The following is a 27441-nucleotide window of genomic DNA, read 5'->3' on the forward strand; positions in this document are numbered from 1 at the left end:
AAATAAATAGGCTTTTGCTCAGTACAGCAGAAAATGAGTAACGGTAGTTGCAAAGAAGGACCTTGAGTTTCACACATCACTGGATGCACATTAAGATTTATATACAAAAATATAAACTCAAATGAAGCAAAGTGAGTTAGTATATATATATATATTTTTTTTTTTAAGATTTTCTCTGTAAGTCTACAATGAATATTAGTACAGAACAAAAGTTGTGTGTTAAAATATGAGTTTAACATCACTTTTGCATGCTTTTGAAAACAAATATTTTATTTTGCTTCTTGTATCTTTAAGCACAATCCTTGTATTTATTTTTTTCTGTGTTTTAGCTGGACTGGAGTTCTTGTAATACTTGTTTGCACTCGTACGCAGTCACACATACGCCCTTAGAGATCAATACAGCCTCAGAGACGTGATGACCACTGGATCTAACCTACATAATCATCTGTAATCTCTGACATCAAATCCTGCAGAGGCACATTGGAAGGCTTACAACAAGCTCTCACCAGCTCATAGAATATAATCAAACCACCACCACTTTCCTGAAACAGGCAGAACACTGCCAGGTAAAAACAAACAATGAGAATTACAGTGATAGGCTGTAACCATACAATCCATAAACCATAAGCAATAAAAAGGTAGTGCAGTCCATTTGTAAAAAAAAAACAAAAAAAAAAAAACAGGCTGGACACACAGAGGACAAAAGGATAAATGATGTCCCTTAAGTGTTGCACATTATCAGATGACCTACCTATGAATAAAAGTGTATCTGAACTGCATGCAAGGTGTGGAATGCTTTTACACAATGTAGAATAAAAAGTTACAACTCTTGAGTGTTAACTATATAATATCCAATTTATAAATTACACAATGTTCATTCCATACTTTAAAATGAGAGTATGGACACCCAACTAGATATGACTTCTCTTGTTCACTTAGTATGTTGTTGAGAGGGTCAGAGAAGCAGAAAATATGCATATTAAAATAGGAAAACAGAGTGTTCATTGCTGGGGATTCCTGAAGTTGCTGTTCCTTTTCTGCTTTTACCTTTGTCATGTTTGATCTCTTATTTCTTTGTTCTTTTTTTAAATGAAAAGGGATTTTCGAGAATCCACTGCCTCACCTGAACATACTGCAATACTTAGAAAAGCTTATTTCCCTGTGTGCTGGGAACCCGAGTCCAAGTGTGTTAGTACGTATGACAAGCCCAGACCCAGGTCTCCTGAACAACATGTACACTGCCTTCAGGGCTGATTACAGCAAATATCTGCATGACGTCACACTCAGCTGAGGACAAAGCCCACTGCTTTCTCCCAGACAGAGAGGTGGGGGTGGGATCTAAGAGCAATGCATGTACTTTGCTACTGCAGTGAGGATATGTACAGTGCATGTGTATGTGCATGCAAAATGTCTCTATTTATATACATGTGAGGCAGCTGCAGGAATCCCATATGCACGTGTATGGGTGATGCAGTGAGACTGCATAATATAATGTGCATATCAATGCCACCAGACCATGCTTATCTGGACAATAGGAATCACTGTGTTGCAAGAAAAGCAAAATACCAAATGCAATAAAATGCAGACAAATTAAAGACTTTACAAATATTGTAACCAGGGTTCAGTGCCAACATCATTGTCCTGGCCTGCACACTGCATGATGCAATGCAACTCCCAAGTGCAATCCAAGGGAACAATACACACTGCAATGCTAGTCTCCCTCCAGTAAGCTTTTGCTGATCATTATCCCAAATGTTTAACCCAAGTCATAATCTTGCATTTAATAGCACTGCTTGTTGATTTTTTTTTTTTTAATTTGCACATAGATGTGCAACCCCAAGAAAATGCAAAATTATAATGTTTGAAATCATATGCATTTTCATGCCATACACATGTGAAGCAATGAAGATGATTAAAACATTGGGATTTCTTTGACCATTTCTCTTCCCACCGCAGTCTGCATGCAAACACATGAAAAAGTGAGAATAAAGGCAGACAAAGCAGGGAACGCCCCCTTTAATTGTACAAGCTACTGTCAGGTCATCAGCTGTCTCAGGTTAGTTTCCAGCCATTGCTTGTTCCCACTCACAAATGTGGAAAAAGGATGACTGCAACCACCTGCATGCTTTAGGATGAGCATTTTCTCTTAAGGCGTTCGGAAGTGAGCCGAGCTTTTGTCCCATTTCTCCACAGTACAAGTTCACAACTGCATAACAATAAAAACACAAATAGACCAAAGCAAGTATGTAAATGCTGGTCACAAACCTCACAAAGAAAGATGAACTCAGAGGGAAGCCAGAACTGACGCGTCCCTGTCGTTTCGGAGTTTGGCCTTTTTTTTTTTTTATCTGTCGTGTTGACTGCTACGTTGTCGGTTTCCAGGTGGCTAACAGCAGAAGACTGAACACAGAAGTTAGCAACATTAGCTGCGTATAAGATGGTTAAAAGGCTCGGGTACTTTCAGTTCCGTCTTCTTGCTCTATCCTGCTACAAAGCTTGGTTCTTGGCTGGCGTCCTTTCCTCCTCAATGTGTCTCTTTTCTGTGTTCGCAGCTGTCGTTGTTGGAACCTTTTACATAAAATTCGCCGTGTCCCTTTAAGAGACGTTTCCGGGGTTTGCTGACAACTACGTAGGGGGGGCGGGACTTAGATGCCAGCTGGGTACTAACACTTTATACCATTGGCTGTTGCTTTTCCTCTTAACCAATCAGCATCCAGAAACCTGGACCGTTTTAAATCATGCAGATTGCATTCAAAAACTCTGCTCCGCTATAGGCTTATGGATTACTTCAAGGTCCACCCAGTACACGTGCTTTTCTACCCCCCAGACTTTGGGACCAGGGACAGCTTTTTGAGCTGACGTTCACACAACCATATCCTTGAATATTTACCATTAAGCTATGCAAAATTAGAGCACTTGTTATGAAAATATAATACATTTTAAGCCCACACTGACCGACAGTAGCATGACATAAAAAAAACTATAAGGCAATCCCCGTCTCCTGTTTGCACTGAATAAATGAGAGCCATGTCAGGGCTAAGAATAGCTCAGCTACACGTTGAATCCCTATACTGGCTTGCAGCTGCACTGACTCCACACCCATCTACCCACAGCACACAAGGCCTTATTACACTACCATGTAGAGGAGGCCTGAAAAGATAAAAGGGCCTGTGAGCACATGGGAGTGAAATATAGGACCTTACACATTTACTGCTCTTGGCAATTCATTCATCTTTGGTTATACTCCATTTCGCAGAACAACCGCAGTCTGAATCGCATTTTTAAACTACAGCACTTATGAAGTGACTCTTTATTCAGTGAAAGAATGCCTGCTTGAAATAATTTACTGGCAGTTTCAAGACAAGCACTAAATAAGCATGCTTGCTCACAAAAGACAACCTTACAGGAATAAAAATAACCATTTCAACAAGTGCTAAATCACAAACCATTTTTTTGCATGCGACAAAGAGTATCCAATCCTGTAGTCCAGTTCATTTTACTTAAGACATCCCATTATCGGATTTTTTTTCTAACCTGACCATGTTTCATTAGGCTTTGAAGAGATCTTTTCACAACTTAAAAACATTTTACAACTAAGTTTAATCCATTTGTTTTGATAAGACTTGAAATGCTTTAGCTATCAAAACAAAATGTCTTAATTTCAACACATTTATAACCTTTGTAGCTCACACTCCTTATTTGGAAGTATTCGTTCATTTGCATCTGCAGGACTTTTCCAGTAAATCTTTAAATATCATGAACTAAAAAGAGAAACGAAAGTTTATTTAGTGTACAAGTTTATCGTCAACAAAAAAGAAAAAAAAAATCACTTGGATTAATATTCTTGTGTGCATTACAAAAATCTATTTTCTATATAACCAAAAAAGAAATGGTAATCCAAAACAAATACACGTTAATCTCTGATGGCAGCTTTTGGATTTCTTACGCCCCCTGCTGGCCGCTTTAAAGAACAGGTCTACAATTCTCAAACGTTCAAATATTTGGTAAATATGACTTGAACCCACTGACCTAATGCTGCAGCTCAGTGACAAAACAGGAGACAGCACAAACTTGGTTTAAATTTCTGACTCTGAAGCAAGAGCCTAAAGTGGTTTCAAATGAGCCCTGCTTAAAAAAAGAATGTCAAGCAGCTGCCTTTTGTTCAACCAAGCAAACCCCTTCAATGCAAATGTTTATATTTATTGTAATAACATAAATGTTCAAATATTTTCAGCAATACAGTGTGTTTTATTAGCATGAACATATAATATAACAGCAAAAATCTGGATAAAATTTAATTCAACCCTTCACTCCTAAGGTCCAGTGCGTCAGAATTTGTCGGCTGTTCAGTCATTTTAGTTTTCTTCGAGGCCTCTGTGCTTTGCTGCCGCTTCCTCTTCTGTCTTTTCTTCTGCCCTTCCTCTTGTCTGAACTGGTGCCTGTTGAAGGGACGAGAAATACATTTTATAAATTTAACTGACAAGTGGAAATATTATTTTGTTCCAGTAAATATCTTTTGTTTTTCACTAAACATACACCAAAATATTCCAGCTCTGTCTTATTTCTAATTTCAAGACATTTTGCTGTTTTCTTAGTCACCACATACCATATATTTGTTGTAGTTTTATACAATAAAGTAAAAATAAAAATCTTACAAACTGTTTTTTAAAACCATTCCAAAGACTTGGGTGAACCGACCTGGACTGCCAGCGCCGTCCACTGTTCCAAACCCTTCCAAACGAGGGCAGCCAGTTGGCGTCTGTTTGTGAGCTGTGATCAAAGTTGGCCCCTACTCTGGTCGGAGGAAGCTTCCTCAGCTTCTCCTGCTCCTCTGGCAAAACACAGAAAGCACCCTTGTTTATACACAGCTGCTCGAGTTATTTGTAAAATGCTGACAGACTTTAGTTTGAAATCAGAAAAACATATTCAATCTTAAGTTTCAAGATTAGTTTTAGGTAATAGCATTAGTAGAACACTTGTATTTGTGTAAACATCTTAGATAATATATCCCTGTTATAATAAATTTAATGTTTTGTGACTCATAGGACATAATGCGCTTCATACTGTGTTTGAGGAACTCTTGGAGCGACGGGCCGATCTCCGTCTGTGGAGCAGCTGCAGATGAGCCCTCTAAAGGATCTTCTTGGAGCCAAGGAGGAATGGCACCTTCAACACACAGGATGATTAATCGAAGCCAGAGAACTTACAGATTTTAAGAAAACCGTATAAAATTTTAAATATAAAAAACACACAATGTGAAATCAGATATTTTATGAGCTTGGTGCTTGCCTAAATACAAAGTGTAGTGTTAAACATTCAAGTATTTGTTTATGCCTCTCCAAGTTGTTTTATATCTTCACTGACTCTTCAGTATAAGATGATGGTTCAACTTCTGTCTGTAAGCCAGTGCCAAAAGCAATCTTTGGATTTCACAATCACTAAAATCAAATACCTGTATGAACATTTCCAATGGTTGATGAATCCTGCAACAGAACAGAACAAGTGACCATCTGTTTAAAAACAAAATTATTTATTGACCCTCTCTTCATGACAACTTAGTACCTGATAACCTATGAAAGTCAGCCCTTGTCCGGCTGCAGTCTGTGGCACCTCAACCACCAAATCAACGAAGGCGCTCCCCACCAGTTGGTCTGATCCTTCAGCATGAAACTGAGAGCTGCTTCCCAGACATGACAAAGCACAAATAAAACAAAAAAAAGAAAAGTCACTTCCATTCGTACGAATGAAACCATAAAATGTTGAAGAAAGAGTTTACCTGACAGAAACCTCGGCAGGTAAGTTAGTGCTGCTTGGTCCATTGGAAGCTTCTTGCTCTTCATTACGCTGATATTGATTCAGGAAAAGCCAACAGTGGTTCACAGAGGAAGTCTGACATCTATTCATGCTTCACTTCAGCTTTTATCAACAATTCTCTCACACTCCTGTGCACCTTTTGTTAGAGCAAACCTCTATTTTCAAGCCCCCCCCAATCCATTACATTTGATAAAACATGGAACTTAGGGCGGCACAGTTGTTAGAGCTGTCGCCTCACAGCGAGAAGGTCGCAGGTTCAATTCCCGGCCTTTCTGTGTGGAGACTGCATGTTCTCCCCATGCATTTGTGGGCGTTCTCCAAGTACTCGGGTTTCCTCCTACAAACCAGAAACCTGCACGTTAACTGGTAACTCTAAACTGTCCCTGGTGTGAGTGAGTCTTTCTGTGGCCCTGTGATAGACTTGTGACCTGTCCAGGGTTTACCTCGTTTCTCGCAGTGACAACTGGACATAGGCAGTAGCTGCCTCGTGACCCAGAAAGGAAAAGTGAGTAAAGAAAATGGATGGATGGAAAATTCGACTTTACAAGTATTTTAGAATTAACATCCCTCTTTACAGCTAGAGCCAGAATCAGAAAACTATTATTTATCCATCTGTTTTCTTTGCCTTTTTCCTTTTCTGGGGAGTTGGTGCCCATCTCCAGAGCAAACGGAGGGGTACACCTTGTGCACGCCACACGTTCATTACTAAGAAACATATAAACAAATGAAACAAACAACCATTCACATTCTCACCCACACCAAAGGACAATTTAGACCAGTTAACATGCATGCCTTTGGTTTGTGGGAGGAAATCGGAGAACCTGGGGAAAATTCACGCATGTACAGGGAGAAATGCAAACTCCACCCGGAAAGGCCAAGAGGTAAACGTGCAACCTTCTTGCTGTGACGTAACAGCGCTAACCAGAAAACTATTATGCAATACAAAAACAAAAAGGCAGTATCAGTGCAATATTTCACAGAGTTTTGTACAACGTAGTCTTGTGTTGATGCTTAGTTGGAACTTAAGTAACAATGTGATGGATCTTAATAGTTTTGCATTGGTAGAAACATAAGTCAGGATAAATCTTTTTTTTTTTAAGCAAAGGGAGATTTTAAAGTGTCGACTTCATTTAAATAATTGGAAAGATTTGCACAAGAGATGACTAAGATTTACTGTTCCATGTCCAGCTTTCTGTTCAGCTGTTATAAGCCTTAAACATTTTTTAAGTATATTTAATTTTTTTTTTGAGGCAACTGAACTTCTATCAACATGCCAGCTGAAACAGATCAGTCAATATGTCCGTACAAAAGAGCAATTAGTGGCTTTATCCTAACACTATCATTTTTTTCTATTAGTTAAGTTGATTAGTGCTCGACAATCTTTTCAACACCAGCATGTTTATGTTGTTCTTTTCATTGGCAGTTAATAATTTCAATGAAAATGAACAACTGCACTGTACATATGACATTGAGGAACATGGAACATTTTTTGTTAAATACCTCAATAGAAAATACAAAGTGATTTCTGCTCCCTGTCAACACAACACAGGTCCAGGAAAGAGGACATCAACACGTCTGTATCAAAACCCCTGACCATAGCTGCATCCAGAATGGTCAAGGGGTGTGAGGACTCAGTTTTGATGCTTGTATATTAATATTTAACATAAAATTTACTTAGCTGTGATTAATGTTAAAATATAAATAGTTTCAAAAAGGAACTTAAGATTAAATGAAAAAAACAACAACAACAACAAAAACAACATAAGAACAGAAATGTGTCTAAATTATAGCAGTTGTTGCTTTGCTACTTTAACAATCATTCATTTAGATGTACAGAAAAAACCCCAGGATGATTCATTTTACAGTAAAAACAACAGTCAAGGTCATAGTGATGGATACTGCCACTGCATCCTTGGAAAACAAACCTCTAACAGAGACTGAAAGACCTCCTGACGGTGTTTTTCTTGGGCTCGGATGACGTCAGCTTGCTGCAGCCATACAGAGACAAACACGAAAAATAAATACCATTTGCACCTCATCACAGCAACAAATGTACATGGTAGCACTTGACTTTGCACTTTTAGTTTACTTCCATTAAAGTATATGTGAATTACAATAAAATTAACTTACCTGTTTAATGTGTTCATCCTCTTTCTCCACAAATGACTCTAAAACTTTTGCTACTTCAGCTTTAAACCTAGTCACAAATAAACAGCAATTAAAGTGAGCAATTCGTTTCTACAGATGTTTGATTATTACCAACTTTTGGTTCACCGATCCTACCTTTCAGCTTCCTCCTCTGTGATGAGGACTTTGTCTTTACTCTTGGGGTCAGCCTTATTCTCCCACCAGAACTTGTGAGTATTTTTCTTGTGTTGTCTTCTGAAATCCAACACATTTAATACATTTCAACAGTTAGCAGGGTAAGAGTGGTGTATCTAAATCATTGTTTGTTTATTGTAGGGTATAAACTGAAAATGACACATTTTAGACAGCTGAAATAGAATAACCTTCTAAAAAGGAAAAACACAAAGTTTTGCATGATGCAATTGTTTAAATCAAACGAAAGAGATGATATTAAACTTACGTGGCCATGTGTTCTACTAAGCCGCCATGAATCACAGTCATGTTGTCATCTGTAACGTGTTTCTCGACTTCAGCACTGCAGCAGTAGCACCAGAATGTCTGCTTGTGCTGGGTGCAATCAAACTTTTCAATTTGAGGTTTTTTAAGTGTTCGCCGTGCTTCTTTCACCTGCGTGACAGAAAATGACTCAATCACGAACAGTTTAAAAGTTCCATTTCCTAATATAAACAGGACAACAGTATAACCCATGTGTTGTTTATTACAAATAAAATATGAGATGTTTAATGTATTTGTACTGCGAGCAGTTTGGTTTCTGTTTCTACAGAGTAATCAAAGATTTAAGATTATATAAATCATTCTGTACATTCGCGGACACGTGACAGCAAAATACAAAAGTGAGACAAAAATAAACTGATTAAAGAAATAAGTAAAACAAAATAAAAGGCACTGGTTTATTAAAAAAACTATATGAATGAACATGTGCAGGTGGTATTAACTGTTAATATATTTGTGTCAATTGTCAGAACAAGTAAGCACGATTTATTAAGGTCATGTAGTGACTTTGTTGGACCATATCAAAGTTTTAAAAAAAGAATTTACCAAAAATAAACACGTTTTACTAAACAAAACTTGACCAACAACAGTAAAATACAAAAGCCCACCAACAAAATAAAATTGCCTTTAACAAATAAAAAAGTTTTATGTTGCTTTTTTTAAAATGCCATTGTCATTTTTAAAACAATCTAATATTTGTGCTTGTATAATAAAATGTTATTCACAAGATTTAGATTATAAAGTATTGCAACATTCTGTGTGTATAATTTCTTTGATTTTTGTTGCTGTATTTTGCATTTCTGTGCGACATATTTATTACAATAAATACAAAAGATTGCTGATAACGCTTTGTCTTTAAAAATTTAACATATAATCTATAAATATATTATTATATAGTTATATATTGGACCTATAATTGTTGGTCTTTTTTATACCTCTCTGTTACTTTATATTCTGTTATTTTTTATATCTTGTGTGACTCCTTGTGTATGTTCCTTTGTATTGAAACTTTGGCACAACAATTTTATGCGGGATCAATAAAGTTCTTAACTTAATATATTAATAATGTTACAGCACTAATTCGTATTTATGAATAAACATTTAGCACTGAAGTCCTAAAGCATCTCACAATGAGCTTTTTGCTGAATACAACTTAAACCTCAAATGTGTTGTTATATTGAAGCAGTAGTATTTTTTTATTATTGTTTTTATTGAAGCAGTAGTTTTTTTTATAATTATTTTTATTGAAGCAGTAGTATTTTTTATTATTATTTTTATTGAAGCAGTAATAGAGGGAGACAGCAAAACAAGCGGTGACGATGTGCAGCTAACATTAGCCTAGCATCTAGTTTAGCACGTCGTCTTTTTCAGCACTGAAATTATGCGCAGTAACACACAAATAGTTTTATTTAATACTTTACCTACCTTTTCTGTAAATTTCAGAAGAACAACTCTGAGTCTGCTTTGGTGGTTTTTCCCAAAAATATGTTTCTTCCCGCCGGAGAAGGTCGTTTGTTTACAAATGGCGCAATAATACGCACCCATTTAGACACCGTGTAATATTCTGAACATGTGCTAAAGATAAGCAAATTCAATATTAAAACTAAAGCTACGCATTTAGAATAAATTTGATTTTCTGAACGCAAAGCATACTAACTCGCCATCTTGTTTGCTTATTGATCTTCTTCGTCTTAGTTTCGTTATTTTAAAACTGGGTTTCGTTGCACTTCTGCCACCTATTGGCTGCTTGGTGTATGGCTGCGCCACCCGTTTAAAAATAATCTCCACCTTTCTTCAAATTACCTAATTTGACTTTAGTGCTCGGCTCCAATCAATTAAACCACAAACAGCTATACATTTTATTTTATTGTGTGAGTGTTTCTTATTGTTGAACGTTTTTGGGTAACACGTGAATGCATGGTATAAAACAGATGCCCCAAATCATAAATTAAAACAATATTTTGTAGTCCAACAATTTTCAGTCAGTTCATCTGGACAGTTTCTTTTTTGTGTTGTTGTGCTGAAACGTTTCACCTTACGGCCATCGTAGTTGTATCTTTAAAAAAAAAAAGCAGGACGTACAAACATACACAGACATACTATCTGTTTGTATTATATCCCCTATGCAAGGTATTTTTAACAAATGATTCCACTGTCAGAATCTGAATGCTCTATCAATGAGAGAGACAGCGGAACGATTCAAGGCAGAAAAACGTTCCCACGAGACGTTTACTGTCGGACGTCATACAGTGCGACACTTAGCGGAAGTAAACAAAAAGCGGCTAGTGTTGTCTCTGTTGTTGGGAATTTTCCCCCTTGTACAGAAGCAACAATGTCTTCAGTTCTGTGTTTAAGGCAGTTTGTGAACGAGCGACTAACGGCAGCGGCAGAAGAGATAGTCAACGTTTTTGAAAAAACTATCGCTGATTACGAAAAAGAGATCAAGCGCCAGCGCAGGCTGCTCAGTGTCGTTTGGAAACCTCAAGTAAAGATACACAGGGCAGGTTCGTAAGGCCTTATTTATCGGTAAACACTGAAGAATGTGTTTATAAAAAACGTTAGGTAAAACGACAACAATTAAAACTGTATAAAAAGATGAGGGGTTCTTCCGTGTCCAGATAGTGTTAAAAAGACAAAAACCCTCCAAATATAATTTCACCTACAAAAGTTGATTAAATAATCGAAGAAAATGAGAGATGAAACGCTCATTTATAGTAATTAATAATGTCTTGTCTACTACTGCACTTTTTCCAAAGTATGTACATCTTTAAAACATCTATAATAGTCAAATCAATTATGACTTTAATCATGTTTACATTTGTGCTTTGAAAATGGTAGACTTGTTTCCTCTCATTTAATAATAATTATAACAATAGTAAAATTAATAATATGTAATACAACAATAGCTCCAATGTGACATTAACATTCATTGTATTCTATGTGCAAAATCTTCTTTCGCAGATGTTTTGGTCATTTTTGTTTTTCCTGGATCCTGGCTTTAAGTTCTTTCAAGACTTCTAGTGCTCTCCAAAGTTTGCTGAGAGAAATGTTTACTTCCATAATAGACATTTCAATGAACTTAAAGCTACACAAGACTGAAATCTGAGTTGCAAGCATAAGTCTAGCATGAATCAATACAAGATAACCTGCTTTTACTGTTGGATACAGCCTGCCTTCTTTTTGAAAGTGTCACATTCAGAAGCAAAATTATAGTTTATATTTGCAACAGAATTTTAGAATTTCATATTTTATTGCAAACCCAAGTTCTAGTTATGCTCATTGTATTGCAGTTGACATATTGGTTACTTGTTTTTTATGTTACTTTTCCTCTTCAGAGCTCCCGCAACATTTCATTGAGGTGAAGAAGGTTCAGACAGAGCAGCAGCTCAGTGAACATGGGAGTAACTTCACTTTGGACCAAAATGATTCAAATGTTGAACAAATTGAAGAAAAACACGAAGAACTCTGCATCAGTCATGACAAAGAACAGCTTGTCTTCAAAGAGGAAAATAAAACTCTGTCTACAAGTTTTACTTGTGATGAAGGTGACAAGAGTGTAGCTCAAACTGTCTGCCATAATCCTGCCAAACCTCAGAAGGCTGTAGAAGAGGAGCCCATAGACAATGTGTCCATTAAAAGTTCTACTTTACCAGAACACAATACTGAGGATCAGTGCATCTCTCAGTATTCTCATTCAGCTGAGAACCAAGATTACAATGAAGGCAAGCAGGCAGGATCAATAACAGCTGGATCTGTAGGGACAAAATACCGGAGGAGACTTCGCAGAATGAATGAGCAGCATAATTTTTTCATGTTAAGGAATCCCACTTATACTCGCTCAGGTAAGAAGTGTGAATTTTTTTGTGACACCTGTGGGAAAGCATTTCCGTACAAATCCAAACTGATTCGACACCAGTGGATCCACACAGGAATCAAGCCTTATTGTTGCCACATCTGTGGCAAAAGATTTAACCAGACATCCATATTGAAAGTCCATCAACGAATCCACACAGGCGAGAGGCCGTATTCTTGTGACCTATGTGGAAAAAGATTCAATCAGAAGTCAATTCTGAACGTTCATAAAAGGATCCACTCAATTGAGAGGCCATATTCCTGTGACATCTGTGGAAGAAGATTCAATCAGAAATCTAAACTGGACTCTCATGTCATTTGGCACACAGGTGAGAACAATATTCTTTATGAATTATATGCAAAAGCAATCGTATATGTGGGAATAAATGATTGATTCATCAATCCATCCATTCATTTCTTCCTGGTCAGGAACAGCCGTACCAACTGATTCACTGCTGCCCACAGTTGAACTAAAGATTTAAAAAATATTCTTGTAAATATGTATTCTTAATTTTGACATTTCAGTCTTTATATTAAGCTCTTGGTAATGTTCAACAAACCAGAAAAACATGCAAAAAAAGAAGAAAAAAAATCAACAACAAGAAGTTTGTTCAGTTTTTTTCCATTATTATTACAGTATAACAAACATATTGAAGCACTACAGAAAAACATAAAGTAGATGAGTCCACTTCAAATCAAATCCAGTACAATTTAGCTTAATTTGTTAATTAGTTTCTGCTTTTGATAGTAATCCTCTACAGACAATCGAACATATTTATTCAACGTCCATAAAAAGTGTTCCAGTCAGGAGCAAAGAGATTAAACTGTGCAGAATTTCTGAAAAGAATACTGATGTAAGGCGTGTGTGAAAGCTTGGGGATTTAGAAATGATTCCACATTATTTACTAATGTTAAGCCTACTAATGTATTATATTTGATTAAATTTATTACATTGTTTGTGCTGTTTTTTTTTCCAGATGTACCACAAGTAGATTTCTTAGAGGAGGACAATTTTCTCACTGAGCAGCAACTGTTTAGTTATGAGAGGAACTCCAGTTTGGATCAGAACAACTTGGAGTTTCTTACAATTAAAGAAGAAGAAGAAGAGGCCTGCACCAGTCCAGACAAAGTGCAGGTCGTACTAAAACAGGAAGCTGATGCATTTATGACGACTCTCCCATACAACATAAGTGACCAGGATGTAGCGCAAGCTCTCACTAAGAATCCTTTTGAATGTCAGAGTGCAGCGGAGGAACAGGCTGTAGATGCATCAGAGTTCAGAGGAGGCAAGCAACCAGAGAAAAAACAACATGGAAGCACTAATGCATGTAATCCTGTCATGTTAAAGACTAACTTCAATCCATATGTGGGTAAAAAATGTGAATTTAAATGCGATACTTGTGGGAAAACGTTTCAGTTTAAATCCAGGCTGCTCAGACACTTTCGAATCCACACGGGAGTCAGACCATTCTGCTGCCACATTTGTGGGAAGAGGTTCAATCAGAAATCAATACTGCAAGTTCATCAGCGAATCCACACGGGCGAGAGGCCGTTTTCTTGCGACATCTGCGGCAAAACCTTCAATCAGAAATCCATACTGAACGTCCACAAAAGAATCCACACGGGCGAGAGGCCGTACTCCTGTCAAATCTGCGGCAAAAGGTTCAATCAGAAATCAATCCTGGACGGTCATGTGAGAACGCACACCGGCGAAAGGCCGTATTCCTGCAAGGTTTGCGGAAAATGCCTGAAAAGTCAGTCCAGCCTGTTGGTTCACATGAAACGACACACGAACGACGAGGCTTATTGTGAAATGTGGGAGGGATTTCCTACCTAAGTGTTTTTCCTAAATCTGCGCTGGAAGTTACAGAGGAGAGAATCTTCCTTTAAACCTGAGAAAAACATTTTCTATCATGTAAATACAGAAGTAGCGTAACAGATGAGGGGCTCTATAACTGTATGGAAAAAAACTACTGGTGGCATTTCACTTGGAAAAATATTTAATCTCTTTTAACACACACTCCATCTTTGTTACCGTCTAAACATTTCCAGGAGAAGAGGAATGTAAAATTTAAATAGCTACTCCTTTAAATAGGATCTTATTTGTAGCAATGTGGTCGTGTTAATAGACTATTTTGCATGTAAACAAACTTTTCTGTGTGTGAAGAGAAATCTGAAAGTGTACATGCAGATAATGTTTTGTTGTTTGTGTATTTAGGTGAAAATCCACAGCCTTGATAAATCACAAAGAAAATCTATAGATAGATAAAGTTGTTTGCCTTTTTCACTGCGTTGCAAAGTAAACTGGGCTTTCTGCTTTGCACCAGTTATATGCTGCTGCCTGTGCAAACCAGAAACCTTCAAACTTTTCTTGTCGTCTCAAACTATAATCAGTACAATCTCCTATTTACATACACGGCGTTGTGCATGTCATGTTAAAGAGAAGTGCGCTTACAAATATTTATATCAGAATTTGTGTGTAATTTGTCAAACGTAGGATATATTTACTAATTGATTTTTTTTCAACGAAAGCGGTTCAAGTTCAGGTTTGAAGGCACCATAAGTCATTTTCTTTAGTTTACCCACTAAGGTGCTAACCCCCCATACTGGTTGTTCGTTAGCACCAACTGTTTGTGGGATCAGACTCAGAGCAGAGTCACGTACGTCAGTGACCCGGGTTAAATAGACCAATCAATTTTTTTTTTTTTTTTTTTAGAAAAACAAGATCAACTCTGATCTTATAAATTAGTCTTTTTTTGCATTCTTATAATAAAATTTAGTAGAATTGTTTTTATTATTTTTGTTATTATTATAAGTGCTTTGTATTGTCATCATTTGAATTAAAAACCTTTAGACCTATTGCAAGTTTGTCAAATAAGTGAATTAGTTGAAATTCTATAAATGATGTTTTAGACACTTGATAGTTTTATGATTTTATTTTGAGGATGTAAAAAAAAAGTACCCACTTCACAGACATGTTTCCACGCCATGGTGCTGTTCCTCAAACGGTACGCTTCTCCTCTGTTGTCAACTTGTTCAATGTGCTCTTTTTTTGCTGCAGTGCTGTGGTGACATAAGAACCACACGCCAGATAATTTGCTAGTGTGCAACAAGATTCAGTCGACAAATATCCAGCGAGAAAAATGACAAACAGACTTTAGGATCAGTCTCATCTGTGGCACGTTTGTTCTTTCCGTGTGGACTTGAAGCTCTGATGATGCCGATAAACTGAAGAAAATGGAAACCATTAAAAACTTAACGTGGCTTCTTTAACCGGAACATCTCATTTACGAAACAATGCCTGAGACGGAACGCAGCAGATTCTGGAAAGTTTGCAGCTTACATGGACATCTTGTTATACTGTAAATGTGTTAAAGTACTTTGGACAACGTCAAGATATTCTGTATGTTATTTGGACTTTATGTAATTTAGCTTATTACTGTGCAAAAACACAGAATACAAAAATATGAAGATGAGAGGAAGTGACTGAATTTGCTGTGCTTCATTTCCAACAATGGAGTTGAAATTTATCTTAATAAATAAACGGAAGGGAAGCGAGATTAGTTAGAATATTTAGTTATGTATCAGTGTGTATTTTTAGGGATTTGCTGGATTTTCTTTCATCGTATTTTTTTATGTGTATTGGGAGTATTAGGACGTTTGATGTAGAATAGGCTGAGGAAGGCTTTCAGAATACCATAGTCATTTATTTCAACAAAGGCAACTGGTCCTTTCCCATTAGGTTTTTGAAGACATTTTGCTATTGACACCCAGAAAGGAGAGGAGGGAGAGTGATTTGTGTGTGAGTTCTCCCTAAAATCTGAACAGCTCACTACAGATTACAAACTTTGAACTCTTCACGTTTCAGTGTTTTTTTTTTTTCCCCACTCTGGGAGTGAGCAGTTTGTGGGATTCAGTTTGGTTTAGTGAGCTCCTCAGACTGAAGAAGTCCTTCGGATGAAGGATGAAACATCTTGGCAACAAAAGAAACTGTCCAGATGACCTGACTGAACATGGTTGGATTTATACCTGGATTAATGAGCATGAACTTTGGGCCTCACTTTTCAGTTGGAACTGAGAAAGCTCCGCAGTTGAGAAGTGATACGTCTTCAAAACTAATAAAGAAGTCCGATTGCCTTTGTTTACAGATCTAATGTGTAATCTGAATTGTTTTATTTGTCTGCACTCTAACATTAAATGTTTTGTAACCATCCATCCATTCTTTTTTTTAACCCTCTTTTACTTCTCAGGTTGTGGGTGAGCTGGTGTCTCATTTCCAGCAGTCACTGTGCGAGAGGCGGCGTACATCCTGGACAGGTTGCAAGTCCATGCAGGGACACAGAGAGAGAAATGAGACAAACAACCATTCATGTTTTTGAACTAGTTAAATCCAGTTATTGGCTGATGTGCTATTTGGTGCTTTAAAGGTAACACAAACGTGCCAATAATGTGATAAATAGTGTATTTGGTGAAGTGGGAGACAATGAAAGGTTAATATTCACAATTTCAAGATTCATCTATATTTAGGCGGCATGGTGGCTCAGTTGGTAGAGCTGTTGCCTCTCAGCGAGAAGGTCGCTGGATCAGTTCCCAGCCAGAGGCCTTTCTGGGTGGAGTTTGCATGTTCTCCGTGCATGCGTGGGATTTCTCCGAGTACTGTAGTCCAGTTTTCTCCCACATACCAAAAACATGCATGTTAGGCTGATGGTTGGCTAAAGATCGTCCTTAGGTGTACGTCAGCATGTGCATGGTTGGTTGTCTCCATGTGGCCTTGTGATGGACTGGAGACCGGGATGCAGCCCGCCTCTCGCACAGACTGCTAGATATGGGCACCAGCGACCCCTGTGACCTGAAAAGGATAAAGATAATGGATGGATACTCTATATTTAACAACACACACTACAAACATCAAGTCTTGTTTTAGGAGAGTGGCAGTGCCTAAATAAACCTGAAGTCTGAAGTGATTTGTCTTGATTTTATCACAGTTTTTCTGATTATTCATACTTTCTACATTAAAAAAAAAAAAACACATGTAAATCTATCTTGTTGCACCTTCAATATTTTTAATATTTGATGCCATATTTAAACTATACTCGAAAAAGACAGGAAAGTTCTGTGCCATGCCAATATCAGAACGCTAGGGGGCAGCAAATGCTCTTTAATTTTTTATTTATTTATTATTATTATTTGTAAATGCTGCCCCCTCATGCGGAAGCAAGCTATCAAGTGCGAAGCAAGTGTGGTCAGGTCGACGAGTTTTCTTTTTTTTTTTTATTATTATTATAATTTTTTTTTTTATTAGTTGCATGCCATTTTCAAAAATGTATCCCGTTCATATTATGCGTAATTTCGTCTGCGATAGATTAACTGCGGCTGCGCAGGAAATATTGGGAGCCTTTGAAAAGAGAGTGGAAGATTACGAGGCAGAGATCGCCCGCCAGCGCAGACTGTTGGATAAAGTGTTCTCACATGAAACAAAGTTACAGACAGGTTAGTTGACGTGTTCATAGCAAACAAAGAACACCAAACTTTCTGTTAACTGATTAATAATCACATTTCCTGTTCAGGTTTTAGCAGCTCCCGGACACCGCAGTCAGTTTGACAGGTGTGACGTCAATGATTCCTAAATAAAACTTAGGGCACTTGAGAAAAAAAAAACAAAAAACTTTGCATTAAGTGTAATGTTTCTTTGTGGAGCTAATGCAATAAAATAAAATAAAATCTTGCACATGTTAATTTGCACAAGCAGCTGTGCAGAAGGAAGTATGTGCGGAATGCGGAAGTTGCTCATTAATCAACACTTCAAACGCGAAGCAACGGGGCACAACGCCCCATATTGAAATAAAGTGTTTATATGTTGTTTCATTAGGTTTTTCTATTAATTCACGAGCGTTTAATATCATGGTCTTAGTCTCACCACAGTCTGTTGTTTTTGACAAATTTAGACATTTAGGAATCGGTGGATTTAGTACAAACAAGATGACACTTCTGTGATACTTGTTATTTTTGTATTTACGTCATAAAACACGAACTAAAAGACAGCTCACATGTGAATGACTCGTTTTACACTTTTTTCTTTTTGAGGAGCATTTTGAGTTGTCTCTGCCTTCCTAAAAGTAAAAAAGAAGTTATTACATGAGTAGATTTGAACATTTGTTAATGTACACTTACATGATACATTTTCTGCACATTTAAGAATGAACTAAAAAGAATATATCTGATAATAATGGCAAAAGAGACCAAAACCTATCTTTGTTTTAGTTAAAAAAATGATTGTATTCAACTAATACTTCATAAAACCAGATTAATAAACAAACCATGTAAATAAAATTAAGATTTTAGTATCAATTGAATGATATAATTTTTTGCCTTTATTATAAATTAATTATGACTCTTAACATTTTCTAATGAGGGACCATCTAATGATAAAACAAAGCATTCAATATGACTGAATGTTGAAGACCACGAGGAGGGAAAAGTGTCGGGAGACAGAGGGAGAAGAGAAAAGTCAAGAATGGACGAGTGAGGGTGGCAACTCTAAATGTGGGGACAATGACAGGCAAAGGTAGAGAACTGGCTGACATGATGCAGAGAAGGAAGGTAGATGTGTCCAAGTGACCAAGTGGGAGGGCAGCAAGGTTCACAGCATTGGAGCAGGGTTCAAACTGTTTTACCATGGTGTGGATAAAAAGAGAAATTGAGTAGGGGTGGTCGTGAAGGAGGAGTTAGGAAAGAATGTAGTAGAGGTGAAAAGGGTGTCAGATAGGGTGATGTGTCTGAAGGAAGAAGTAGAAGAAGGTCTGATATTATATGTTGTCAGTGGCTATGTAATGATGAGGAGAAATATATGTTTTGGAAGGAACTACAGCAGATGAAGTGATAGAGAGTATTCCCAAAGAGGAGAGAGTGGTGATCGGAGCAGACCTGAATGGACATGTTGGTGAAGGAAACAGAGGGGATGAGGAAGTGATGGGTAGGTTTGGTGTCAAGGAAAGAAACCAGGAAGGACAGATGGTGGTGGATTTTACCAAGATAATGGAAATGGCTGTAGAGGTCACAAAGTTGCAGGACTTTAAGTACTTGGGGTCAACTGTCCAGAAAACAGAGGATGCAGAGGACAGAGTGAGATGGAGGAGGATAAAAGCCAAAAGAAAAAGAAGAAGATTGAATGAAACATGGTTTTACTTAAATGGATTTAAATGATTAAACAACAAAAATATATTTATCTTAGCAGGGGTTCTCAACCATGTTATGAACTGTGGATTGATTAAAACTGGGACACACAGAAATAATTAAAACTTGAAAAAAATCTATATTAAATTTTTTTATACTGGTTTGAGGGATATTTTATTTTGAAAAGTAACTACTTCTGTTCATGCTTCTTTCTTGTGCTGGGCTCAGTGGCAGTTATTTTTCACATACTGTACGTACAAGCAAACCTACCATCGAGAAAAAGACCAACTTTGCCAGAGAACATCTTTTTCCCTCTAGTATGGGAAAGCTGTCCTGTATGAAGCTGTTTTGTGATGCAGAAACGGTTGAGGACTGCTGTGTTAGATAATAAACAAATCAAATCACACATAAAATTATACAGAATCCCTTTTTATTAAAATATAAAGAGAAAACCATTTGTCTTCAAAGTAACTCTGGTATTAATTTAGCTCAGCAACAATCCAAATGTATTACTTTATTTTACCTTGGACATTAGAATAATACATTTATGGCTGTTAACACTTTCAGTCCTTGGATAAGAGCCTGATGAGATAAAAATATAAACATAGAAGATTATTTCTTAATCAACAAATTTGCTTAATTTTTGTGTAACGTTCGTTTTCTTGACTATGACATATTAGCGCAAACATTGTCATTCCTTGTTTTTGTCTTTCTCTTCAGAAATATCTCTAAGTGAAGGAAAGTCTCAGCTGAACCAGCACAGTAACAATGAAGCAGGCTCTGAATTTGTGCCAGATATTGCAAAGATTAAAGATGAACATGAGGAAATGTGCATCAGCGAGGAACAACTGCAGCAGCCACAGCAACGTCAGGCGACCTGTGATCAGAATGTCTCCACTAACCACGCTCAGCTTTTGGACCCAGAGCAGCAGAGTTCGGCAAATAAAGATCCTCCATCTCACATTTCAAACAAAGATGGAGAACCTGAATCTGACGTGGAGATGTCTGCAGTCTCAGCAGCACACAGTGACCAGGAAAACTCCTGCGAAGCTGAAAATCAGCACAACGCAGCCGATGACAATGAAGGTGTAATCGGACATATTGAGGTATCCATAAATGAAAAGCATGCTGCTCTGAGACCTGAGGAAACATCAGCAGAAAACACACTTTTTGCTGGATGTTCTGATGAAATGCCAGATCAAATAAATGACGAGAACACAGCGTCACAAGTGAATACAGAACACTTTTCAGATGAGAACTGTGAGGATTCAAATCCAACACCGGCCAGCATCACAGAGCCAACGCAGTTGGAGAAAAGGAACACCAACAACACAAATTTAGACTGCAGTAATGAACCAGCACAGATCGAGACCACAGCATCAACTGCAAATGACGAGCAAGAACAAAACACGATGCATAGAAGTGATAATAAAACTCCGGCTGGTGCTACTGCGTCAACTTCTGAAGGAAATGAGAATATTCAAGATGATAAATCAACCTTAACTAGAAGTGCTGAGCCAACCCAATCTGAGAAAATTCAAGCTGGGAGTCCAGGGTCAGCTTCAAGTGCAACAACAAACAACACAAGTCAAGATGGGAAACATGAGTTAACTCAAAGTTTGGAGGCAACTCAAACTGAGAAAAGCGCTCAGACATGTGGCGAGCCAACATCTATTGAGAAAACCTGGGATGAAGAACCAACTTCTACTGAAAGCGCCGCACATATGCCACATGAGAGAAGTGATGATAAGCATACATCATCTGCTGCGAGTGCAGATTTAATAACAAGCAAAGTATCTAGCAAAGTTACTGCAACGTCATCTAAAAAGACTGAACTTAAACCTAAAAATGAGAAAAGATCTAAAAAATGTTCTTATCCAGCAACGGAAACAAAGCCGAAATTGAGGTCACGCAAGCGATGCAGTGATGACAGCAAAGGATTCAACGTGGATTCAGCCCGTACAAGTGGTGATGATCCAAGTGATGCAACTTTGGAACCATCTACTGAAAGTTCAGATGAGGCCCCTGTAGAGGAGGGAGCAACATCACCCTCCAGTTCAAAACCAGCACAAGACAAGAAACTTAGGGATGGGAGCGCAACTTCAGCTAGAAGCAATGAGTCAAGACAGCATGAGAATGTTAAGAAGGAAACAATGGCAAGCACAGAAACACCCATTAGGAGACTTCGTGATAGGAAAAAGGCTTCAAGTTCTAAATCAAAGCATAAATCAAGTGATCGAAGCAAAACGTCACGTAAAAACAAAGAGTCGTCCTCAAAAAGGAAAGCCCCTTCAAGAAGCAAACAAGGAACATCACTCAAGAGGCAAAATGAGGGTCAAAGTACTGACTCGGCACCAAAGAAGATACCTAAAGGTGAACGTTCCACGTCCACAACAAGTAATGAAGAAAAGAAGCCTGAGAAATGCAGCAAAGACAGCCCAGCGTCAGATGAAAATCCTGAGCCATCGAGTTATCAGCGTGATGACACTTCAGGCAACAGTGCTGAGGAACGGGAAAACCCATACAAGTGTGACACGTGTGGCAAAGTAATGTCCAATTTCAAGAATTACAAATTTCACATGAAATCCCACACGGTCGAGAAGACCTTCAAATGCAACACTTGTGGGAAAATGTTCAGGGAGAGCTGGGATCTGAATAAGCATTCAGTGATCCACTGCGTGGAGAAGCCTTTCAAATGCGACATCTGCGGAAACGGATTCAACCGGCGCTACAACCTCGACCTGCACGCTCGGGTCCACACGGGCGAAAAGCCCTACAAATGCAACACGTGCGGGAAAAGCTTCAGCTCGGGTGTGAATAGGAAGAAGCACACGAGGATTCACACAGGCGAGAAGCCCTACACCTGCAAAGACTGCACCAAAGAGTTTGCCGATTCCTCCGCTTTTAAAAACCACCTGCGAGTGCACACGGGGGAGAAGCCCTTCAAGTGCACCTATTGCAAGAGGAAGTTTGCCACCAGGACGACTTTAAAAAGGCACACCAGGACACACACGGGCGAGAAGCCGTACAAGTGCACGGTGTGCGACAAAAACTTTGGTCACAAAACCGACTTGAAGGGTCACATTAGGATGCATACAGGCGAAAAGCCTTATAAGTGCGCTGTCTGTGAGGACCAGTTCTCCAGCTGGTCAAAACTGAACAAACACAAACGGGTTCATGCAAGTGAAGCAGAAAGCTCCGCCAACAAGCCAGAGATGGCTAGCAAGGAACAAAGAAACGAAACAGCCTGAGGCAGTTCAGCAGCTTTGAGTTTAACTGATGTCTTAAACAATTTAGGCTGGTGTTTGTTTGAAAAGCATCCCAGCTGAGAGGTTAGGAATCATTTTCTCTGCTGCTAAAGAAACTTGTTTGAAAGTTCAACCTTGCATTTCAAATGATTGACTTTGCCAGTGGGCAGCACGGTGGCGCAACTGGTAGAGCTGCTACCTCTCAGCGAACAGGTCCCTGGTTCAAACCCCGGTCCAGGTGCCTTCTGGGTGGAGTTTGCATGTTCTCTCCGTGCATGCGTGGGTTTTCTCCGGGTACTCCGGTTTCCTCCCACAGACCAAAAACATGCATGTTAGGCTGATTGGTAACTCTAAATTGTCCCTAGGTGTGAGTGAGAGAGTGAATGGTTGTTTGTCTCGTTTGTCTCTATGTGGCCCTGTGATGGACCTGCGACCTGTCCAGGGTGTAACCCCGCCCCTCGCACAGTGATTGCTGGACATGGGCACCAGCGACCCCCGTGACCCAAAATGGAATAAACGGGTAAAGATAATGGATGGATGGATGGATGGACTTTGCCAGTCATGTTTATATAAATATACGAATGAATGTGACATTTTAAATGGAAATAATGCAATGTGAGTGGTTTTATTGGGTAGTCAGTATTTTATTTGGCTGTTTTAATTAGAGGCTGACTGATATGGAAATTTTGACTATCACCAATACTGATTGGAGGGGGGGGGGGGGGGTAACCGATGTATTGGCTGAAAATATTTTAGCTCTGTCCACCCCCAAATAATCTAAGTAAGCAGCTACTTTTAAACATTTTAACACTTGAAGTCTTGAAATCGTCTTCCTAACGTGCGTTCACATATTCTAACCTCCACTATTCACCGTAAAGTTATCGAGTGCGTTTCATAAATATAATTTCAACAAAGAAACACCCATCTCGGTTCATTGTTACACAGTTAGTCACGTATAATACGTGACTAACTGTGTGCATACGGTATGGTGAAGGCTTAATTAGTATTGACTGCGGCAGTGTTTGGCTTTTTTTTTTTTTGTTGCAGAGATTTCAAACAAACAATGCATTTCATTTAAGACGACAAAGATAATTTACTAACACTGATATATATATATATATATATATATATATATATATATATATATATACCGCTACATTAGATTTCTGCTAAAATTTTACAAGGCAATAGCCTATGCTAAGTTCAACGTTAGCTTGCTAACTTGAGATGCACGTAGCTAATGACGAGCAGGTTGGAGGATTGAAGAGAATTTATTATTGTTGTTTTTTGGGGGTTTTTTTTCAGATCATTAACAATAAACCTATCATGCTCTGTTCAGCAAAATATGCAACACAGTATTTAGTTGTTGCCTGCTTGAATGTGCTGAAGTATGCAGCATGGCCATGACTTGAAAGTAGTCCGCCCTCTGCTGGGTACATTGTACAATTATACCTTTTGCAAGTAAGGACACGGCTGGTTCTCATCAATTTAGGGGTGAAACTTAGAAGTGTTTATATCAGCGCATAATGGGCCAATTATCACTGATATTGATTTGTCTCCAAATGGCTATGTCGGCCTAAAATATCGGCCCTACTGTTGTATCAGTCTGGGTTTTATTTCTTTGATTTGCTTTATATTTTTAAGGACTGACTTTTTGTCAAAACATAAACTGTAACACTGGTTTACGGTTTTTGCTGCCAGCAGCTGGTGAGAAAATAAATAGTTCCAAAGGATTGATTAGAAGTTGTCTTGGCCTTTTTAAGGCATCTCAGCCCCAAATATCTGCATTCAAGTTTAGAATAAAACTAGTTTTTATATTAATAATAACCAACAATGAATGTAAACATATATTTGATTTCCCTTTTGTATATTATTTTACATTATTTGAAGTTCCTTTTGTTTTATGCATTCAGCTCTTATTTTTAATGGTTTTTATAGTCTTAATGTTGCCTCTTCACTTTAAATAGGAGATTATTTTGAATTTTCAATTTGCATGAATGTTTTTATAAATGCGTCTGTTGAGGAGTTTACAACAGAGCACTAGTTTTTGGCTTGTGTGTCTTTGTATATGTGTTGACTTAACAAAACTTGAAATTGAACTCAGTGGTTCAGGTTACTATGACAGTAGTATTGCAATACTTTTTTTTAATTTTTTTTATCTCAGACATTTATTTAAAGTTCTGTGTGAGTTTAGGGATGCTTCATTTGATGTTGTTTCCATTATGGGGAAAAACTAATTCTTTTTTTTTTTCAGACACAGAAAAAGCATTTTGCATGAAGTGAGAAATGTGAGGAATATACATTCATTATAGGAAACATGTTTCTATAATCCGAACAAGAAAAAAAAATACTGCAGATATGAAGTGCTCTGAAGTTTTAGGAGTTTATTTATCTCCATCACTGTCTCATAATGCGCTAATCACTGGCCAGAAGCTTTATTTATCGTATATTCTCTGACATACCAATACAGACCAATGAATGCTCTAATATTTTTTAAATTTATTATCACCATAATGGACTTCTCAGGAAATCAGAACTTAGAAAAATGTATGCTTATTGTTGTACATCATCAGCTAAATGTATGGTTCTCATTGTTTTGTGATGTCCAACTTAAATTTTCTCCTCTACTGTAGCCTAAGGGCAAGATTCATGGGTGGTGCAAAATAGGGAATACATTTCTAAATGTTCTTATTGTTTGTTATGCTGGATTATGCAAATCAAAAGAAAAAATCCACAAGTTAAAACTGTTTAGTTGGATAAAAAGTTTAAGCGTGCTTTATGATGCAGTCGACCCGTGCTGAATTTAACAAAAGGTATTTTATTTTATAGTCATTTGTTAGTTTTTTATTGGTTAGAATCTTTTCATAAGAACCTAATAAGACTCTGGATTAATTCCAAACAGTATATGAAGAAAAGACAAAGATTGTAAGCGCCAACGTTTTGTGCCTTGTATTTTTCTGCGAAAGCTTTTTAATGCTTGAAACTATTTTTTTTAATAAAACGGTTTTAATAATATATTTATATAAAATAAAATATTAATATAATGCATCATCTTCAATCAGTTTTTTAGGATTGCTTTGTGTCGTGTTGTATTAAATAATAAGTGGATGCCACTTTATTTAAACACTTTTCAGTTTGGTTGAAGACAACCATCGTTGTTTCAGTTCTCATTATTTTGTGTCCTTCAGCAGTAAAAATAGTCATTCTATTTTGGATGGGTGAAGACGTTAGCGAAAAAAAAAGTCCTGGTGTGGTTTTTATTTTAAGTGCAGCTGAGAGTTTGAGGAAGTTGATCAGTGATCAGCTGATAGTGAACAGATGTCACTTGTGTTTAGTGATAATTTTAACCGTCAACACGTACAGTATGACTGGGATTTACCTGTCTAAATAAAGGTTGAATCAACGACTTGATCTCAAATACTGTTATGCACCATGAGATGCTAAAAAAAAAAGTTTAAATATTGGCTTAATTTTATTACAATGCCTTTTGGACATCAAGTTTCATGCTTGTCTTCCATTGAGGTTTCTGGAAAGTCCTTCAAAAACTTTCTCTTTGATATCTTCTTCAACAAACTGACTCTATTTTTGTCTTATTCTACTTTTAGATTATGCTACCTGTAACTTTTTGTTGGCCATTTCCCACTTTTAGCTACTGTTCCACTATTTATATCTTTTAAATAGCCTTTTTCTAATTTAAGCTTTAAGCCAATCTATTGCAACTTTTATCTTTTTGCTACTTCCAGTTATAGTTTAACTACTTTTAGCTTTTAACTGACATTTTGATTAGTTATTGTTTTGTTTCATTTAAACTGTTTGCTACTTTAGCTTTTGGCTTACTATTTGCATTTTTTTAGCTAGCCCATCTTTAGCTCTTAGCTAAGTAAATCTTTGTTACTTTAGATTTTAGTTAACCGTCCAGCTAGTCTTTGCTACTCTGAGTAATATTTTGCTGCTTTTATCTTTAACTAGCCTTTTGCTACTTTTAGCTCTTAGCGTTTAGCTTCATTTAGCTTCAACAGCTAGTTTTCTGCTCTATCAAATATCAGCATTCATTTGGAGCTCAGCATTCATTCAACCTTAATTTGTACAGGTTAGTCTCATTGAGTCACGAGGACTCATTTTCAAGAGAGACCTGTTTTAGATAAACAAGACAATAATAAACAGCCATAAAATGCATATTTTAAAAAAGCAAATGAAAGTAGTGATATAAAACAAAATAAAATCAAGCTACAGTATGAAACGAGGTAAAATACTAAAAACAGAAAATGTCTGCATTGATTTTTGCATTGAACTTAACATTTGTTTAAAATCATGTCAAAGTCGACAGCTTCAGATCTTTTTGCAAGGTGTTCCTGGTTACAGGAGACCAGTCCGCACTGAGGGGACGCTGCAGGTAATTATGTCTTGAGAGCGCACGCTGTAACTGCACTGACGACGTGACATGCAGGAGGAGATGTATGAAGACAGCAGACCAAGGTGTGATTTAAAGATGAAAATGTACCAGTGTGAGAGTCTGTGTGAAGTTAATGATGACCAGTTAACCAGTGAATACAGGGTGCAGTGATGGGTGGTGGCGCAGAGGTTAGAAGATGGACCTGTGATCCGAAAGTCGCAGGTTCAACTCCCGGTACCGTCAACATCAAAATGTGGGTGGAAAAGGTGAAACACCCACACCTGCCTCCACCCTCATTCGCCCCACTCTGGGCCCCTGAGC

The 27441-nt window shown here is 37.6% G+C and overlaps 3 protein-coding genes across 3 annotated transcripts in view; 1 reads left to right on the forward strand and 2 right to left on the reverse strand.

The window, feature by feature from the left end:
* LOC119413844 (protein FAM214B) overlaps nt 1-2609 on the reverse strand; it is a 32905-nt gene extending 30296 nt beyond the window's left edge. Inside the window, exon 1 of the mRNA XM_037680910.1 lies at nt 2266-2609. The gene's annotated coding sequence lies outside the window, so the exon portion shown is untranslated. The remainder of the gene's footprint in view (nt 1-2265) is intronic.
* A 1571-nt stretch (nt 2610-4180) lies between these two features.
* On the reverse strand, nt 4181-10141 carry cenatac (centrosomal AT-AC splicing factor). The gene is made up of 11 exons (XM_037680256.1): nt 9880-10141; nt 8402-8568; nt 8098-8196; nt 7945-8011; nt 7740-7802; nt 5777-5844; nt 5563-5677; nt 5453-5483; nt 5065-5166; nt 4699-4831; nt 4181-4439 (listed from the first exon to the last, which is right to left on the reverse strand). The coding sequence occupies exons 1-11, from the start codon at nt 9997-9999 to the stop codon at nt 4295-4297; spliced, it is 1110 nt and encodes a 369-aa protein (XP_037536184.1). The 5' UTR covers nt 10000-10141; the 3' UTR covers nt 4181-4294.
* A 645-nt stretch (nt 10142-10786) lies between these two features.
* Nucleotides 10787-22730, forward strand: LOC119413022 (zinc finger protein 845). The gene is made up of 7 exons (XM_037680034.1): nt 10787-10958; nt 11790-12176; nt 12297-12564; nt 13693-14121; nt 17669-17796; nt 20200-20901; nt 21361-22730. The coding sequence occupies exons 1-7, from the start codon at nt 10787-10789 to the stop codon at nt 22728-22730; spliced, it is 3456 nt and encodes a 1151-aa protein (XP_037535962.1).
* The last annotated feature ends 4711 nt before the right edge of the window (nt 22731-27441 follow it).

This window comes from Nematolebias whitei, chromosome 8 (assembly GCF_014905685.2).
Source record: "Nematolebias whitei isolate Nwh7 chromosome 8, NemWhi1, whole genome shotgun sequence".
NCBI classification, from domain to species: domain Eukaryota; kingdom Metazoa; phylum Chordata; class Actinopteri; order Cyprinodontiformes; family Rivulidae; genus Nematolebias; species Nematolebias whitei.